This window comes from Diaphorina citri, unplaced genomic scaffold (genome assembly GCF_000475195.1).
Source record: "Diaphorina citri unplaced genomic scaffold, Diaci psyllid genome assembly version 1.1 scaffold295, whole genome shotgun sequence".
In the NCBI taxonomy this organism is placed as follows: Eukaryota; Metazoa; Arthropoda; class Insecta; order Hemiptera; family Psyllidae; genus Diaphorina; species Diaphorina citri.
Genome location: NW_007377731.1, coordinates 170,656 through 187,979, shown reverse-complemented (window position 1 = coordinate 187,979; position 17,324 = coordinate 170,656). Strand labels below are relative to the sequence as shown.

Sequence of the window (17,324 nt, the reverse complement as noted above, 5' to 3'; positions counted from 1 at the left end):
TCAAAAATGGAATCTTGTTTTGGTCTCGACTGATCTGATTGGACGAGAATTATTTTAGTGTGATAAGAAGTTTTTTTTCTTTCTTTTCAATGTCAAATAATAAAGTAATAGTTTACCCTAAGCTTGATATAACTGAATGAAATCAATAGCACTGAGATTTTCTTGTTGTTAATATGAAGTAGAGCTTTTAGAGATTACCTAGATCCAGATGTTCGATGTAAAGATGTTTTGAACATCGTATCAGAGAACAAAAATGATGAGACCAATGGCAAACAAAATCATGTTCTCATCAAATTATGATAATATTTGTTGGTAACCCTCTATATTTTCTAGTTATTATGCTTGTGGACTTATGTGGCATAAGTCCAACAATATTAGAATGATTCTAACTTACTTCAGAGGAATCATCCACCAGAGTACTGATGCGAAAATATGAAATTGTAAAATTGTTTATTTTTATTATTATCCAATAATATTTTATAAAGTATCACCAACATTTTGTTTACCTATGTTTGTTCTTAATTCTGCAATAAATAACTGTATCATAGTTTATAGATAGAGACTATTTAAAAATTCAAAATGAAGAATAAATATTTATAATATAAATAGGTACATTTATTAGAAAAATAAATAAATAAAATGAAACCTTTGTTGAAATTAAAACATAAAACCGTTCTTATTCCTCTCAAATCTTCTTTGTAGGTCAAAATTCTAATCTAATTTCAAAAGGAGAATTAGGTACCGAGCAGAAGAAGAAAACGGAATTCTGAAGTAGGTACATAAATACCTATGTAGGTATATTATAATATTACATACGTGGGGTAATATGTGTTAAAAATAAATAATAATAATCATTATAATGACCGGCATTCTAGTTCAAAGCTCAAGAATCAATAAATTCAAACACTTAAGGTGAACCTGTGGATCTATAACGTTTTCATTTGTCAAAAAGAGCTTCAAATACTAGGTAGGTACTTCAGTAGAAAATAAATCAAATTTATCCTCAGCTTAACAGATAATCTATTTTATCATCATGCCTTCCAAGCTTTTATTACAATAAGTACGTAACGTAACGTATTGACCTTTAAAGAGATTACCTATATTATACCTAGATGTATGGTCTTTATGTTTTTATTTTATTTTATTTATTTATTTATTTTTTAATGTGTTTTATTTAAAGAGGAGGTTAACAATTAGGTCTTTATGTTTTCTTTACAGGAAGTAACGTTGACGGAAGGTGCATTTGAGAGTGCGGCCTTGGCTCTGAGAAGGACTCCATTGTTTGATCAAATTAGTAATAGCAGTGCGACCAGTAGTCGGCCATCAACTCCAGCGTTTCAATTTCCACCTTTCCCTCCGTTTGCCGGACTAGCCAACTTTGCGGATTCACCCATCTCCATTTATACATTTCTGCAGCAGCAAGGACTTATAGGAGGTCCAAGACACAGATCTGAAGAGGGGTTCAGCTCTACATTGATCCGATGTGCCATATGCTGGGCTGGCTTCCCAACCACTTGGCTGTTGGAACAACACACAGCCCTACAACATTCTGGTCAACCTGTGAGAGGAAAAACCGAAGAAGGTACGAGTGTATTGAATAATAACATAGAACTTTGGGGACTTTAGGTTCGTTTGATGTGATCGTTTCAAGATCTTTTTAATTACATTATTTTTCATTTTATCTTGTGATAATATTGTAATTAAAAAAGTCGAGATAGGTAAATGGCCCCTTTTATGCAATGTAGGTGTTTGATGTATGTATATGAAAGATCTCAAGGATGAGTAGGTAGGTATATTCTTTGGGATTATTCAAGTACACCAAGGCATCTACATTGCATCTAAGAGCTAGAGAGAAACAAACATAAAACCAAAACCTCACAACCTCGTGCAGTGGTTTATTCTTATCCTTGTTTGTTTTTTCCATCAAAAAGGTCCGGATGATGACAGTGGAGAAGATAAACCATTTCGGTGCGAGCAGTGTGGTCAGAGTTACAGATATAGGTCTGCATATCTAAAGCACCGGGAACAAAACCACCGTGCTCGGCTTCCTGCAGACAAACTCTTTACTTGTGACGTGTGTGGTATGCAATTTCGTTATTTAAAGTCGTTTAAAAAGCATCGACTAAATCATGCTTTAGAAAGATTGCATAATCCATTTCGTCCCGATTCTACTGCTCATCCTCAGTCAACTACTCCTTCTTCTACTTCAGGTTCTGTAAGTGGAAGAACGACTGCACCCCCAGTAACATCAACATCTGAAAGTCAAGTGTCAAGTAGTAATGAGGCAGTCAGACCTTCTAGTGTTCCTCCAACGCCTGACTCTTCAGGGCCTACGAATCTTTCAACCTCAAACGAAACCGCAGTAGACACATTAGCGCTTGCAATCGGTGCAAGTGAAGCATCCTTGTTCAATTTACTGAGGTTGAGTTCCGAGCGACAGCGCGAAAGACGAACATTTGCTTGTCCATTTTGTGGCAAATGTGTGCGATCAAAAGAAAATCTGAAGTTACATGTAAGAAAACACACCGGCGAGCGACCATTCGCTTGTCTTTTCTGTGGACGAGCTTTTGGTGGCAAAAGTGATCTGACCCGACATCTTCGTATTCATACTGGTGAGCGACCATATCATTGCGAAATGTGTGGCAAATGTTTTGCACGTGCTGATTACTTATCCAAACATCTGACAACACACATCCACAACTCTCAACATCAACGTGGAAGAGATCCAAGGGAGAGGTCATCTGAAAGTGATAGGGAGAGAGAAAGAGAAAGGGAACGAACCCCTGCACCCAGAACTGATTAGTTGAATTTTATAGGAGTCAGTATAGGTTTGTAGTTATTGTGTTTGAATTAGACTCAAAAAACTGTTCGTTGTTCATTTGAATGATGGGCAGGTTTATTGGTCTATGTGTTTGCATAATTAACTATTAAATCTATTTTTCGGTGATAAATCAATTGTTCCTAATGTTCACCTATACCTATAAAAATGACTTATGAACAGATGGTACCTGAACTGGGACTTGAATTGAACATAATCCCTGATGGTCGAAGTTTTAAGTAGGTAACTTTTTTTTTAACTAGATATTATAATGATACCGCAAAAGAGTTTTGAGCTGGTGAATAAATTTATTATAAAATTAAAATTGAGTAGGTAAAGATGTAGGTATTTTCCTTTTGGGAAATGGTCGGAACCGGTTGTTTTTAGATTATGAATTCAACTCCAACACGTTGGCTGCCAAAGCATATTCTATGGTATTTACTCACAGGTGTCCATGTATGAAAACATCTCCCTCAAATGAGAGAAAGACTCTGTAATACTTGGATTTTTTCTTCTTTTTTTATCAAGCAAATAGCAAAATTTTACTCATAGGTCCTCTTTTAGATAACAATTTAAAATACATAGCGTCCCGTGGCACCCAACGTGGTCGCACTATCACGCCAAAAGAGGGGAAACGAGCTTCTGAAGAGGCGAAATTCCGAAAGGAAAACACTACTTAAAATCTTCTGGTGAAAAATGGTAAGGTAGCTTTAGCCTGGACTAGACAATAGATGGGTATTGTAGCATTAATGGCCGGGTGCCCCTACATTCTACACATTCACTTATAAAGTAGGTACCTACAAGGTATCAAGTTTAAAAATCTGTTTTTATTTCCCACTAACAGAAATTTTAACTTCATTACCAAGTATCTAAAAGTCAAAATCGGAAATTTTCTTGAGCAATACAACTATGTATTACGTACTGTTCCAAATTTTATAGTACCTACCTACGTATTTACCTATTGAAATAAGTCCCAAATATAAATGTATGTAGTCGTTTTTTCCTGCCAAAAGTAAAACTTCTAACATTACATTATTCTAATGTTCCAAGATTTTCACAGATAATAATTCGACCATCTTCTAAAAATATCCATAAACTTCAGCTCCGAGATTCCCAACACTTTTATTACAGTGTGATATTGGAATAGATGGGAAATCACAAAAATACCACCTACGTAGATGTTAAATTGTTGCATAACCAATGGTTGTTTTCTGGTAATCTAATTAACTTGTAAGAACCTGTAAAATCTTGGACATTTTACTAACTTCTATGATGCAATGTACAAACTTTATTAACATATAAGCTACCTCGAACTTAATCCTTTTTTTTTATTTTTGTTTACTACTAATGCTTTTCTACACAATTATTTCTAATCTTCCGAATATTAATTAATGTAATCTGTTCATCGTTATTCACTCAATGCCTACTAGAGTTTATTTACTGTCATTGTATTTGATCGATTTATTGAAAATTTTGTTGCGAGAGGAGATATAACTGTTCATTATTTGAGTCACTCAACTCATTTTCATTAAAATATTGGTGGCTGATTGCAACATGCTACTTTCGTTATTTTAATATTTACCTTTTGTATGTATACCTCTAGGCCAGTTACGTTTTTAGATAGACCTAAATTCTGAATGAGATGCATTAATCGTTTACATTACAAACACTGACAAATTGGCTATTATCTGAATTAGGAACTCGAGTGCTTGTGTGTTGTCTTTTTAAAAACATAATTTCTAGAAGAAAAACATACTTTTAAATTTCAAATGATATCAATACGAAGCTATATGCTGCCATGTAATATTATTTTTTTATATCTTTTCTGTTTCAGTCCATAATGTTTCCCATGTTGTTGTTGCCATAATACTTTTTATGTTAGGTCTAGGTAGAGTTTCATACGTAACAAAAGAAAATTCTGGAAATTCAAAACTTACCATAGGTTTTTTTTTTTTTTTTTTTTTTTTTTTTTTTTTTTAGGTATAACTTGATAACTGCAGGATGCTAATTATTATTGATTTCCTACCCGGTTATTAATATTAATGAACTCACAAAACCCCTAAATGTTTAACCTGGCAACCCTGTTTTCATTAAGACTGTACATTTTGTTTATTAGAGAGTACGCTCCAAACAGAGCTCCCCAGAAAGTTAGTAGATACGCAAAATTACTTCTTCCATTAACAAATTATCAACCCCTTGTGTCGGACTGAATCTTGATGATGATAATAATAATAATATTACTGTAGGTAAGTTACGTAGATAGCATATTCAATTTTTAATATTGAACAAATGAATTTAAATTTGATTCTAAAACAAACCGTTGTAAATATTATGTTTAACTTACCTTTCAAAGAAACAGACACAATTTATAATAATAAAATAATAACAATGACAATAACAAAGATACAAACAACATAAATTAGGTATCAACCACAGAAAAATGTACATAAAATTATAGAAAAAGATGTTTTTGCTAATTTTGTGTAAAATAGAAATTAGCTAAATAAATTAATAGTCAATTATTTTATAAGATGAAACTTAATTATGTATTTCTAAAGTGTTCAAGTTGAAATTATAGAAAGTTATATACAAAAAAGTTATCAATCCATATTTTTTGAGTGAATAAAAAAAAGAATAATTTAGAAAGAAACAAAATCAATTGAAGATCATTATATTTCCTTGTCCAATCTCACCGCATAACTTTTAAAAGTTTAAAACACATGTAGTTGGGTACACAACTATTGAAATCAATGGCAATAGCTTCTAAATTTGTTTATTTAGGCTTTAAACCTACACAATTATAATGTATTATGTAGGTAGATAATGTTTTCCTAAATGAGGAAGAACAGAAGGTTATTATTTAATCCGACTTGGGCGAAAGAAAATTAAATTCCTAAATAAATAAGGTTTCGTAGTTTGTACATTTCATCATTTAAAAAGAAAGTTATTTCATAAATAGATACCTGCTTCAATATCAATCTAAGATTTTCTTACCACTTTTGTACCTATTCTGTCTAAGAAAGGGGGGTGTAAAAAAATTACCTACTTATTATAATTACAAAAAGGCCAATAAAAAAAGAACAAAATGAAATTTGTACTTTGCATCATAAAAATAGATTAATGAGCATAGTAATATAATTAAATTTTTTCTCAGGGTGAAAGTGGTGAAAGCTTTAATGAGAAAGCACATGATTTTATATTGTACCTACACCTATATGGGTAATAATTTACTATTGCAATGTTCTCAAAATAATATTTTGAAGCAATGCCATTGATTTCCATTTTATTTTTATTGGTACTCGTATCTAAGTATATCTCGTTGAACAATATGTGATTTTTTTTATATACCTAGGTATATATTTTATTTATTTTTATCGATCTATATCTATACCTACATATGTAGGTAGTGAGTTGGTACTATGGCAGAAGTAATGGCTTTTTACTTGCAAAGTATCTTAATCCATTGTTGTAACAAAATGATCTTCAAATAATTCCATGTGACTTATATTTTTTTCAGTTGGGTTTTTGTTCATAATAGGTAGATACCTAAATATATTAGGTAATCACTTAGTTCGATGCTGCGAGAAGATCAGAAGGTCAAATTTGTACTCCGGCAAAATCCGCCCGAGCTGAGAGAGAAAGTGGATGTTTTCAGAAGGTAGGTTGATGTGAAATGTGTGGTTACTTGACGGTGATTAAATTTCTTGTCGGATGCATAAGGAGTAAGAATAACTAAAAATTTCACGATTCTAAGCAATGTACAGACAAATCTACAATTTTATTTATATAGATGGGGGGTGATAGCTTTATCTTCACTTACCTAGGTACCTACTTGGTTTGTTTATCAGATTGGTTTTGCCTCGTGGAATCGTCAGCGATTGTAGGATATTATTATTTTACATGAAAAACACTGGTTACACACACGATCACGGTCAAATAGGTAATTCCAATAAAACTTTATGAAAACATAATAAATCAACGAAACGAAAGTTTCTACACAGACTCGAGCACATTGATAACTTTAATGGATTTTCAAATTTTACCACTCGGTTTTTGTTTTGATTAATAGGAACCGTTCACAAGATCAAACAATGACTGTGCGAAAGAATTTACAAATGGAGTTTTAGTCAAAATAAATGATCATTGACCTTTTAGGCCGGGGCAACAAAGTGAGTTTAAAACTCGGTTTAAGCAATCTGATTGGCTGAATTTTTTTAAAAAAATAACCAATTAGATTGCTTAAACCGAGTTTAAATTCACCTTGTGGCCCCCGGCCTTAGTCTATTGGTCTTTGAGTCAGTACAAAAAGAAAATCTATTTTGTTACAGCCAAGCTTCCGAAAGAGATTCTTTGGATGAGAATGTGGTGACGTGTCATTCTCAGTCCCATGATGGCCACGATAACTCAGACTCCACAGAAGATAACTCTTGTAATAGGTGAGCGAGTAATAAATTCAGAGCTAGGCATTACAAGATTTTGCAATGAAGTTATTTGTTGTAGTTGTACAAATATTAAAATGAATTGGATTCAGAAGCTAAAAAAGCTACAATTCAAGAAGTCTACTATTTTTTTCCTTCTTTTTTTGGTGGTCATTTTTTAATTAACTTCTATTACTTTTTTCAGTCGATCAAATATTATCAAACATACAAAAGACACCTTGAAACTACCTCACGAGAGTGGTGAACGAAAGGTTGGAGAAGGAGACAGGAGATTTGTCGATAGTATCAAGAGCGAGGGCAGGAGTCTCTACCATGAAAATATTTACAATCATTTGAACAAATTGAGCAATCCACTTATGGGTAAAAAGTTGGAGACTACAGAACTATGACGCAAGATTCTTCTCAGATTCAAGAGAACATTTCAGTTTCGCGTTCACAGTAGTCCTGATGTTGAACACAATAATGAAGGAACTCAAACAAAAATATTAAACAAACAGGAATCCACAGAAGTAAAAGCTTTAGAAGAGAATAATGATTTCCTTCGATCAAAATCAAGGCAACTGTGTGAACAAGAAAAGAAGAGCGGTAATCCAATGAAAACCAAACACCAAAAAAGATTGAGCCTTGCTTTAACAAAACAATGTAATAAAAAAGATTTGGCTATCCAAAGTAAGCTCAACCTCCAAAAAAGTATACATGCAAAAGATAAACCTGTAAGAAACAACAAGGAAAAGTCACGTCCTAATGTACGCTTTCAGGTTAAATCCAATGCTGAATCGTCGTCTGGATATAAAGTTGTTAAGAACGTAAAATTAACTCAAAATAAACAAGACTGTCAGAAAAAAGCATGTACATCTACGTAGGTGGTATTTTTGTGATTTCCCATCTATTCCAATATCACACTGTAATAAAAGTGTTGGGAATCTCGGAGCTGAAGTTTATGGATATTTTTAGAAGATGGTCGAATTATTATCTGTGAAAATCTTGGAACATTAGAATAATGTAATGTTAGAAGTTTTACTTTTGGCAGGAAAAAACGACTACATACATTTATATTTGGGACTTATTTCAATAGGTAAATACGTAGGTAGGTACTGTAAAATTTGGAACAGTACGTAATACATAGTTGTATTGCTCAAGAAAATTTCCGATTTTGGCGTGATAGTGCGACCACGTTGGGTGCCACGGGACGCTATGTATTTTAAATTGTTATCTAAAAGAGGACCTATGAGTAAAATTTTGCTATTTGCTTGATAAAAAAAGAAGAAAAAATCCAAGTATTACAGAGTCTTTCTCTCATTTGAGGGAGATGTTTTCATACATGGACACCTGTGAGTAAACACCATAGAATATGCTTTGGTAGCCAAGTTGGAGTTGAATTTATAATCTAAAAACAACCGGTTCCGACCATTTCCCAAAAGGAAAATACCTACATCTTTACCTACTCAATTTTAATTTTATAATAAATTTGATGAATCATTTGACCTAAGTACCGTAATAGACTTGGCAGTCGGAATTATTACTTATAGGTTTCGGAGCAATAAAAAAATCAAAAACAGCACAGAAAAAAGTTAAACAATTAAACAAAATGAAATATGGTAGGGATTAATGCGAGCTGCGAGAGAATACAATATAATATTATGTAACTCATGAAGACTTTATGAAATTTGAAATATTTTGCTTATCAGATTTATGAACATCATAAGCAGATTTGTCCTTTGACTAAAGTAATAATATTAAACACTTGTTTATTTGGATCTAATACATGATGTTTTCAGGGAAAGATTCAGTTTTGAAATTTATAGGTACCTACCTACAAATTTTGATCTTTACTTTGTTCACTCTTTGAAATTTAGCGTTGTAAAAAAAAAAAAAAAAAAAAAAAAAAAAAAAAAAAAAAAAAAAAAAAAAAAAAAAAAAAAAAAAAAAAAAAACAAGAATAATCACAATATAGTATAGTCACAAAAGAATTTTTTGCAAGTAGATACCTATAAGTAATTTTACAAACAGAATTTCATATCTTCAATTCTACGAATTCAAAAGAAAAATATTTAGTCAATACCTGGTAGGTAGAAAGAGAAAAGCCTGATCGAAATTCAAGTAGGTATCATAACATGTGTTAAAATTAAAGAAATTAACAGCAAGTATTTGTAGAAACAAAGTAGTGTGTGTGATGGGTGTGGTGTGTGTGGGGGGTGTATTTGTGTGTGTGTGGTGGTCCCGTACAAAGGACGGGTCAACCACTAGTAATTACATATTTAGACATCACCAAACCAATTTTATTTTCCTTTTCCAAACAAACTGAACGATTCCCACGCGTCCCCAAGTTACTCGAAATAATTATAAACCTAATTAGCAAAAGGAAACACGTAATTAATAAGTGTGTTTGGATTGAAGAAATAATTAAATTTAGTTTTATTGGGATATACAAGTAGGTAAGTAAAAGGGTAATCTTAACACTAGATCAAAGAAATTGCCAAAAAGGGGAAATTTTAAATTTTGCTAAAATAAATTATAATTTTGATTTTAATTAATATATATCTCTGTTGATGTTCCTTCTTGTGCAGAATTTTTTAGCATTAATTATTATGGAAGGAATTATCCAAAGAGGTTGTCCTACTATCCTCTAATCTCTACCTGCGGCCCGCCAATGTTCAACAAATATCAAAAATGGCCCTCTATACATTTTGAGTTTGACATGCCTGCTCTAATCTCAACGAGCTTTTTTCTGTACAAAAGGGGACATCACGAGGTAAACAATTTTCAATAAAATAATAATATTCGAGACTAAATGAAATAATTTTGAAAAGCTACTGAGACTCTACTCTTGAAATTTTCATAAAATTGTATAAGTAACTTTTAATACCATACTCACTTTAAAAAAGAAGAAAATTTCTCGAGTTATAATCTCAATACAAAGAGAGGGTACCTATGACAACACCAAAATAACATGAACGAAAGTATCAGATTTTTAATCCTGTGTATTGGAATTTTATTATTCTCTTTTTTTCTTCAGTTGTTTTAATAATCTTATAATATACCTATGACAATGTTTTCAGTCATTAGATCTTGTCTTTAATGATCTAAATAAGATTATCATCGAAGCAATGGTATAAAGCTAACAAATAGAAAATTCTATACTTACATACGTAGGTCTTGAATTAGCTAATAGCTATTCACATATTCTACTGACAAATCTAGGTATCATTTATTCTCAGACAAAATTCCAAAACACATCTAAGATTCATCCACATATTTAATAAACAATACAACATTTAATAAAGGTACACCAAATAGTAGGTAAATTAAATATCTAATTTTTAAATTTAGAAAACAATTTCTACTTCTTAATTTGTAAACCAGAATTTCATTGTAACTGATTTTGAATGGAAACAAAAAAAAATGTCTCTTTTGATTTAAAAAACAAAGATGTAATAAAAAGAATAGATATTTAGTCAAATATTAATGGAGGGGGGAAAATTTATATTATGGAACTTACTTATTTCTTTATTATTTCATATCAACTCACTGTGAAGAAGAATGAAAAATAACAGTACCATTCATTTCAAGAGGCATTTTATAGAATGACATTTATTTTATTTTTCAAGGTGCCCATTTTTTACACCAAAAGGCACTTTTCTATTTTCAAATTACCCACGACATTAGTTTCAACCAAGTTACAAGAAAATTTGATAGTTATCTGTAGATTCGGAAACTGAAAATTATTATTATTATTTTTTAGGACTTTATACTCTTTTTTAATTACCTACATTTTCCTTTCTGCAATATTAACTTTTTACATACATACAAAAATATACATATCACACAGCCATTTTTTATCTTAAGTTATAAACCAATAAAATGCAAAATTTCGCCCCGATCGAAGGTAAATATAAAAATCCTAATAATTTTATAAATTACTTCTTTTTTCTAAGAGAAACAGTAAGTATTTAATGATATTTTATCTATTAATAGTAATTTTTTAAAAGCTTGTAAAATTTCGAGTAAAACTTGAAAGGTTTTTATCTTTTTATATCATGGTATTCGGCATAGGTACTACCTCTACCTAAGAATTACCTACACATACATCAAAATATTTGAATTTTGGAAGGAAAACTAAAAATAATAATTAACCAAAGTGCTGTTTCAATGTTGGTACCTATTTTTGCTATAAATAATAAATTATCTATTGATATAACCTATTAATATTTTAAATGGCAAGATACAAAAAATTATAATATTTCATCGAATATAAACAAGTAAAATATTAATTTGTATTTTTCAAAAGTGTTTGTACATTGCATCATAAGAATTGGGTTGGTAGGTATACGTCCAAACATGATTTACCACCACGATAATGTAAGAATCATACTTACTATAATAGAAACCATATTGACATGGAATCTTCTATCTAAGGACAGTAGTTCATTCTGAGATGAACATAATACCTACCTACCCACCAACATCAAATAGTACTATGAAGATTAGATTTAATAATACCTATTAAGTGTACCTCATGAAAATAAATATGAACATCTTTATTTAATTTAAAATTATTTCGAACTTTTACTTAGATATATCTAGGTATTTTTATTTCTAGTTCATTGATGTTTGCACTAAAAGACGTGTAATCTATAATCCATAGTACTATAAGTATGTTCTCACAAATGTTCGAAAATTTGTTTGTACATTGCATCATTTTGTAACTGTAATGAATTATGAAAAAGATAAGCTATAAAATAATATTTTACGTGCTGTGTTCTATTGGATATTTAGTCAATACCTGGTAGGTAGAAAGAGAAAAGCCTGATCGAAATTCAAGTAGGTATCATAACATGTGTTAAAATTAAAGAAATTGACAGCAAATATTTGTAGAAACAAAGTAAATTATCTCCAAACAGAGCTCCCCAGAAAGTTAGTAGATACGCAAAATTACTTCTTCCATTAACAAATTATCAACCCCTTGTGTCGGACTGAATGTGAAAAAAAATTTTCTTTCATCTTTTTTTTTTTTTTTTTTTTTTCTTTAAAGCCCCATCAGTTCACCAATCAGCAAGTGATTTCATCATTGGATCGTTTGTGGATCATTAGATCAAGTGTCTTTTGACAACAACTCTCATATTAAAGAATGCACATAATATATTATCTCTAAATATGCAAAGGCATAATACAGACATTCGAGTTCCATTTATTTCACCGTTCACAGTAAAATTTGGCTTGAATTTGCTTCACACCCTATTACCTCAACGTTTTAATTGGTCTATTAAGTATAATCTTCAAAATACTGTTCACATAATACCTATACTTAGATACAAAAATTTATTAATATTAAAACCTTCTCCTAAACATCACAGAAACTCCTTGTATTAAAAAAGAACTCTAAACAAATCGAAATCACAATAGGAAGCACGAAACAAAAATTAAATAAATTAAAAAAAAAACACGCTCCTCCTTATTAGGACGGATAGACACTTCTGTATACATACAAAAGGTAAATATTAAAATAACGAAAGTAGCATGTTGCAATCAGCCACCAATATTTTAATGAAAATGAGTTGAGTGACTCAAATAATGAACAGTTATATCTCCTCTCGCAACAAAATTTTCAATAAATCGATCAAATACAATGACAGTAAATAAACTCTAGTAGGCATTGAGTGAATAACGATGAACAGATTACATTAATTAATATTCGGAAGATTAGAAATAATTGTGTAGAAAAGCATTAGTAGTAAACAAAAATAAAAAAAAAGGATTAAGTTCGAGGTAGCTTATATGTTAATAAAGTTTGTACATTGCATCATAGAAGTTAGTAAAATGTCCAAGATTTTACAGGTTCTTACAAGTTAATTAGATTACCAGAAAACAACCATTGGTTATGCAACAATTTAACATCTACGTAGGTGGTATTTTTGTGATTTCCCATCTATTCCAATATCACACTGTAATAAAAGTGTTGGGAATCTCGGAGCTGAAGTTTGTGGATATTTTTAGAAGATGGTCGACATCCATACTTCCTGCGAGACGGATAGGTAACACAAGGTGCAAGGTTCTGGCAGTGGTGCGCAACCTTACTTGCTTCAAATGCAAATCAACTAGATGTACACTCGAGTACGAACAATTTGGGACAGTTTGCATTTCCCATTTTCCATGCATTTATCGTTGTCAGCCTTTTCTGGATATTTTAAAACATTTGTTGGTACCAGCTATAAGCTTGTGTTGTTGTCTTCAAGATATCGTCTGTGGTTTCCTATACTTGGCCTTATTTTCAACGAAACTATTGTTGATTTTACAAGTTTATAATGATGAGTCCTTATAATCTGACGCGGTTGCGGCACTTCATTGAGCCGCAGCTGCGTCCCGATGATGAATATCAATATTCAATACAAAGTCCTGAAGTTAGTATGTACCAAATTTTTGCACATGAGTGTAGGAATATGGGCAACAATGTTGAAATTTAATTAAAATACCATTTTGGGTAATATTAAATAATGATTGTGTATTAAAAATTCCTTTGAAGTTTTGTAGCAATAACTTTGTGTAGGTAGTTTTCTTATTGTGTAGGTAGTATCAGAATTCGGAAATAACAAGATAGGTCACATTTTCATTGTACTGAGTGGTAAGTAATTGGTGTTGGCTCGTGCCGTTTCTTTAATGCGTGACGAAAATTGAGTACCCCTCTTTTCGTGACCACCGGAAAAAGTGCGAACACTTTTCTGGTTTAAAAAACTCTGCAAGTTAGCCCCGGTTCCGTTTTGACTTATGATTCCGTATGTTCCCGAAGCTCTTTTGAACAACCCAATACCAATTTCTTTCAACTCAGTCATCAGGGGTCTCCCTGACCTTGGTTCAAGGTCATAGCTCTGTGCTTTCAAGGTCACAGGTACCTACATATACCTGTGATATCAGCTCTGTGTTCAACAGAGGTAATGAACTCAATGGCAAGTTCACAGAGCTCTACAATCTACATGTGTGTATCCTTCCATTTGTTTTCTGCTTATTTCCTCACTGGTCGCTACTAAATCTTTTACCATTAGCGTATCTGGTTGTCCTGTGTTCATTCATTGACTAATTTCTAGTTTCATGATTTATAGATGCCACCACCGCGTGTAACACCACGTGAGCTCGTAAGCGCAATTTTTATGGAGATCTACTGAAACTTGACACGTCTCTCGGTGGCGGTGGTGCAGTTTGTGAAATACTCAGTTATCAAGAAAGTATGGCTCTTTTTTCAACACAGTCACGCAGTTATTATTTTGTCTTCGTGTTACCAAGGCTGCACGCTTTCAATTTCCTTCACTATCTCATGTATTGTCCCATATTGCTTCCCAATATTTAAAACTATCTCATTGTACCAACAATGACAGCAGGGTGAAATTAATTATTTATTATACAGGTGACTATAGTGATGTAGGATAAGGCAAAATATTGTTTCAATACCTAGGTATTCTAAAGGCTCAATTTATCAAAATACGATCTTTTATATTAATTTTTATATACCTAATTTAAATAAGTTTTTGTTGTTGTGTAGGACAGTGTCAACTTTCTCCAAGATGATAACAACAGAATGTGTTGTGACAAGAAAAAAGGCAAACAATTAGAGTGTGCTGAAGAATGTAGGAGAACTTACAAGTACAGAAGTAGGTGATTGCTATCGCAGTGAACAAAAGTTATGAGCTTTCTAAATCCGCAAATTAGTTTCTACAAAATTGCTGAGTTTATGTTAGTCAAGCTAGAGCAGTGTTTCACGTGCGTTCGCAGATGTAGTTATGTTGGTATCTTTAACTTATCCTTACGTGTTTTTTCGCTGTTTCACATTCCTTTTCTCTCTCGACCATTCGTCAAGTGGGAGTTATGGCATCTCCACTAATTTTAAACAGTTCAAGAATACTAAAATTCATTATCGAATACTTATACGTATCTAGGTACGTACCTACAATATCTGAATTTCATTACTGAACCTAGTAGGTAGTAGGCTAGTAGGTACTAATATTAGAACCGCTTGAACCGTATCACAGACCTACCAACGAATTCGTTGCCAAAAAACGCTATGTAGACTTGAACCAAATATTTTGACAGTAGAATCACAGAACCAAGCATTCAACTTCCTGAATGAATGTCTTAGAATTCTTAGATAATATTGCAACATGAAACACAATGGAAAATGTGTTGGCTATGCTTCGTCATCTTCATTTCGGGTACAGAAGAGAAACAATACGAAGAATCTCGTATGATAATACATAACATTGCACTAGCATTACCCTTTGGCCAATACTACATTACATTATTATACCTACAAGTTATACTACCGTGCAAAAGGTGAAAATGCACCGTACCTAAATGTGAGTTTGTCGGAAAAAATGCAGGATGTAAATATTTTTTGTGGAGGACTACGTAGGTACGAGTATGAGTTCTGTATAGGTATCGAAGTTTTCTGAAATTTGAGATTTTTGGCATCTCAACTATTTTCAGATTTGGTCAAGAAGTGCCAAACTTATGGCTCTTTTTAGTAGATAATTTTCAGTTTTGATAGCATAATGTAATCAGGTGGGATTTCGTAGATTTGACCTATTGATAAAAATATAAAATAGGTATTATATTAATTAACGTAGCAAAATAGATTTTGGTGTCATAAAATATTTCCTATCACTATGAAATTAACTTTAGTTATATTTCATTTTTGCTTTCTCCTTAATAAAAATAGCTTTATTTTTATTGAAATCAGATAAGAGTCCAAATGTTAGTCCTATGCGTGGTCATTTTGGCAAATTGGAACGCGATGGTATTTAGGATGAATTTATATCTCCCATGTTCTGTAATTTGTAAATTATTAATTGAGGTTCCGGTAGATTAATGTTTTGGTTCACCAACGATACTTGAACGTGTTTCTAGTTAGGCGGTCCCCACATAAACTACATTGTTTTAAACTTTCCAAAAAAAAATCTAATTCTATTTTTATTTAATTCAATATCCAAGAATAGCTAGCCTATAAAACCAATCAAAATGTTCAATATTAAGAAGGTCCTTAGTTTCAATTACTTCGAACTTTGGACGTGTAGGTATAGCGTCTGAACATCCCATAAATTCTTATAGATCAAGATCCGAAATAAATTCTTATAGATCAAGCAATGACTGTAATGGTAATGAGTAGTGATTTTAGATTTTAATGACATTTAAGTAAAGTTCAAGCCTTCTTCTTTTACCGCTCGCCATTGGAAAACTTTTGATGTACCTACCATCAGGTCGGTACAACCTACTCGCGTTGACATTTAAGGGTTCATGTGCTGAGGCATTTAAATGTAAATGAACACAATTCGGTACTAGTAAAGTACTTAATAGTATAGCAATAATACCTCAAATTAATGATAATTATTTATTTGAATATCTATGCTGTTTTTCCCTAATGCCTCAGTCTACACGGTACAATTTTTGAAATGAGTTTCACCATATTAGTTTTACCACTTATTTGACAATACACATGTTGAAAAAACAAACAACATAACAAAATCAATTAAATTTCTCTGAAAATCAATTATAATATCAGCACTATTGTCCTTATAAACCGCAAGATTAATAAAGTTTGGGTGGGGAAAGACATCAAGATTAGTAAGACCTAGACGTGGTCACTGTATAAAATAATGAAATGGTTGCTTAATTTTATTTTCACTTTCGACACCAACGATACCCTAATAAGGATAAATGTTATCAGCTGACCAGTGTAAATGAGTATGTAGATATTATTATTATCTTATTATTATTTTGATTATTATTATTTATTATTATTATTATTATTATTATATTATTATTATTATTATATTATTTTTTTAACAAGTTTCCATTTATTTTTGATCGATAAAAAACTCAGAACATACATTTTTTTATAAATGGTATACCCATCCGTATAAATATTCCTATTGAATATTTTTCCAACATCGATTTTATCCATTGTTCAGAACGACATCTTTGGTAATTTTATCATATGCTGGCTATAAGTACATAAATACATCTGGGTCATTAATTAATTGATTACTTTATTACATTCGATAAATAAACATGTATTGTGGTCG

The 17,324-nt window shown here is 31.7% G+C and overlaps 2 protein-coding genes and 1 long non-coding RNA gene across 4 annotated transcripts in view; 2 read left to right on the top strand and 1 right to left on the bottom strand.

Annotated features, from left to right (window-relative positions):
* The window catches only part of LOC103507197 (cadherin-23), a 58,368-nt gene extending 50,606 nt beyond the window's left edge, over positions 1 to 7,762 (top strand). Inside the window, exons 24-25 of the mRNA XM_026822120.1 lie at positions 7,147 to 7,254; positions 7,442 to 7,762. Coding sequence (XP_026677921.1) covers positions 7,147 to 7,254; positions 7,442 to 7,646 — 313 coding nt within the window. The 3' untranslated portion in view covers positions 7,647 to 7,762. The remainder of the gene's footprint in view (positions 1 to 7,146; positions 7,255 to 7,441) is intronic.
* Positions 1,179 to 3,099, top strand: LOC113466583 (zinc finger protein 358-like). Of its 2 annotated transcripts, none has more exons than XM_026822126.1 (2): positions 1,179 to 1,582; positions 2,211 to 3,099. In XM_026822126.1, exons 1-2 carry the CDS (start codon positions 1,204 to 1,206, stop codon positions 2,801 to 2,803), a joined length of 972 nt encoding a protein of 323 aa, XP_026677927.1. In that variant the 5' UTR covers positions 1,179 to 1,203; the 3' UTR covers positions 2,804 to 3,099. The 2 variants fall into 2 exon arrangements, with proteins under 2 accessions (XP_026677927.1, XP_026677926.1); XM_026822125.1 differs by having other exon boundaries at positions 1,932 to 3,099.
* A 1,868-nt stretch (positions 7,763 to 9,630) lies between the features above and the next one.
* LOC113466584 lies at positions 9,631 to 12,022 on the bottom strand. The gene is made up of 2 exons (XR_003390940.1): positions 9,976 to 12,022; positions 9,631 to 9,894 (listed from the first exon to the last, which is right to left on the bottom strand). It is a non-coding gene; the product is annotated as an uncharacterized LOC113466584 (long non-coding RNA).
* Positions 12,023 to 17,324: the final 5,302 nt, after the last annotated feature.

Excerpts from the sequence above, each read along its gene's own strand:
- LOC113466583 (XM_026822125.1), top strand. The coding sequence starts at position 1,204 with ATGTTTTCTTTACAGGAAGTAACGTTGACGGAAGGTGCATTTGAGAGT. Across the intron at positions 1,583-1,931 it reads GAGAGGAAAAACCGAAGAAG|GTCCGGATGATGACAGTGGA; the intron begins GTACGAGTGTAT and ends TCCATCAAAAAG.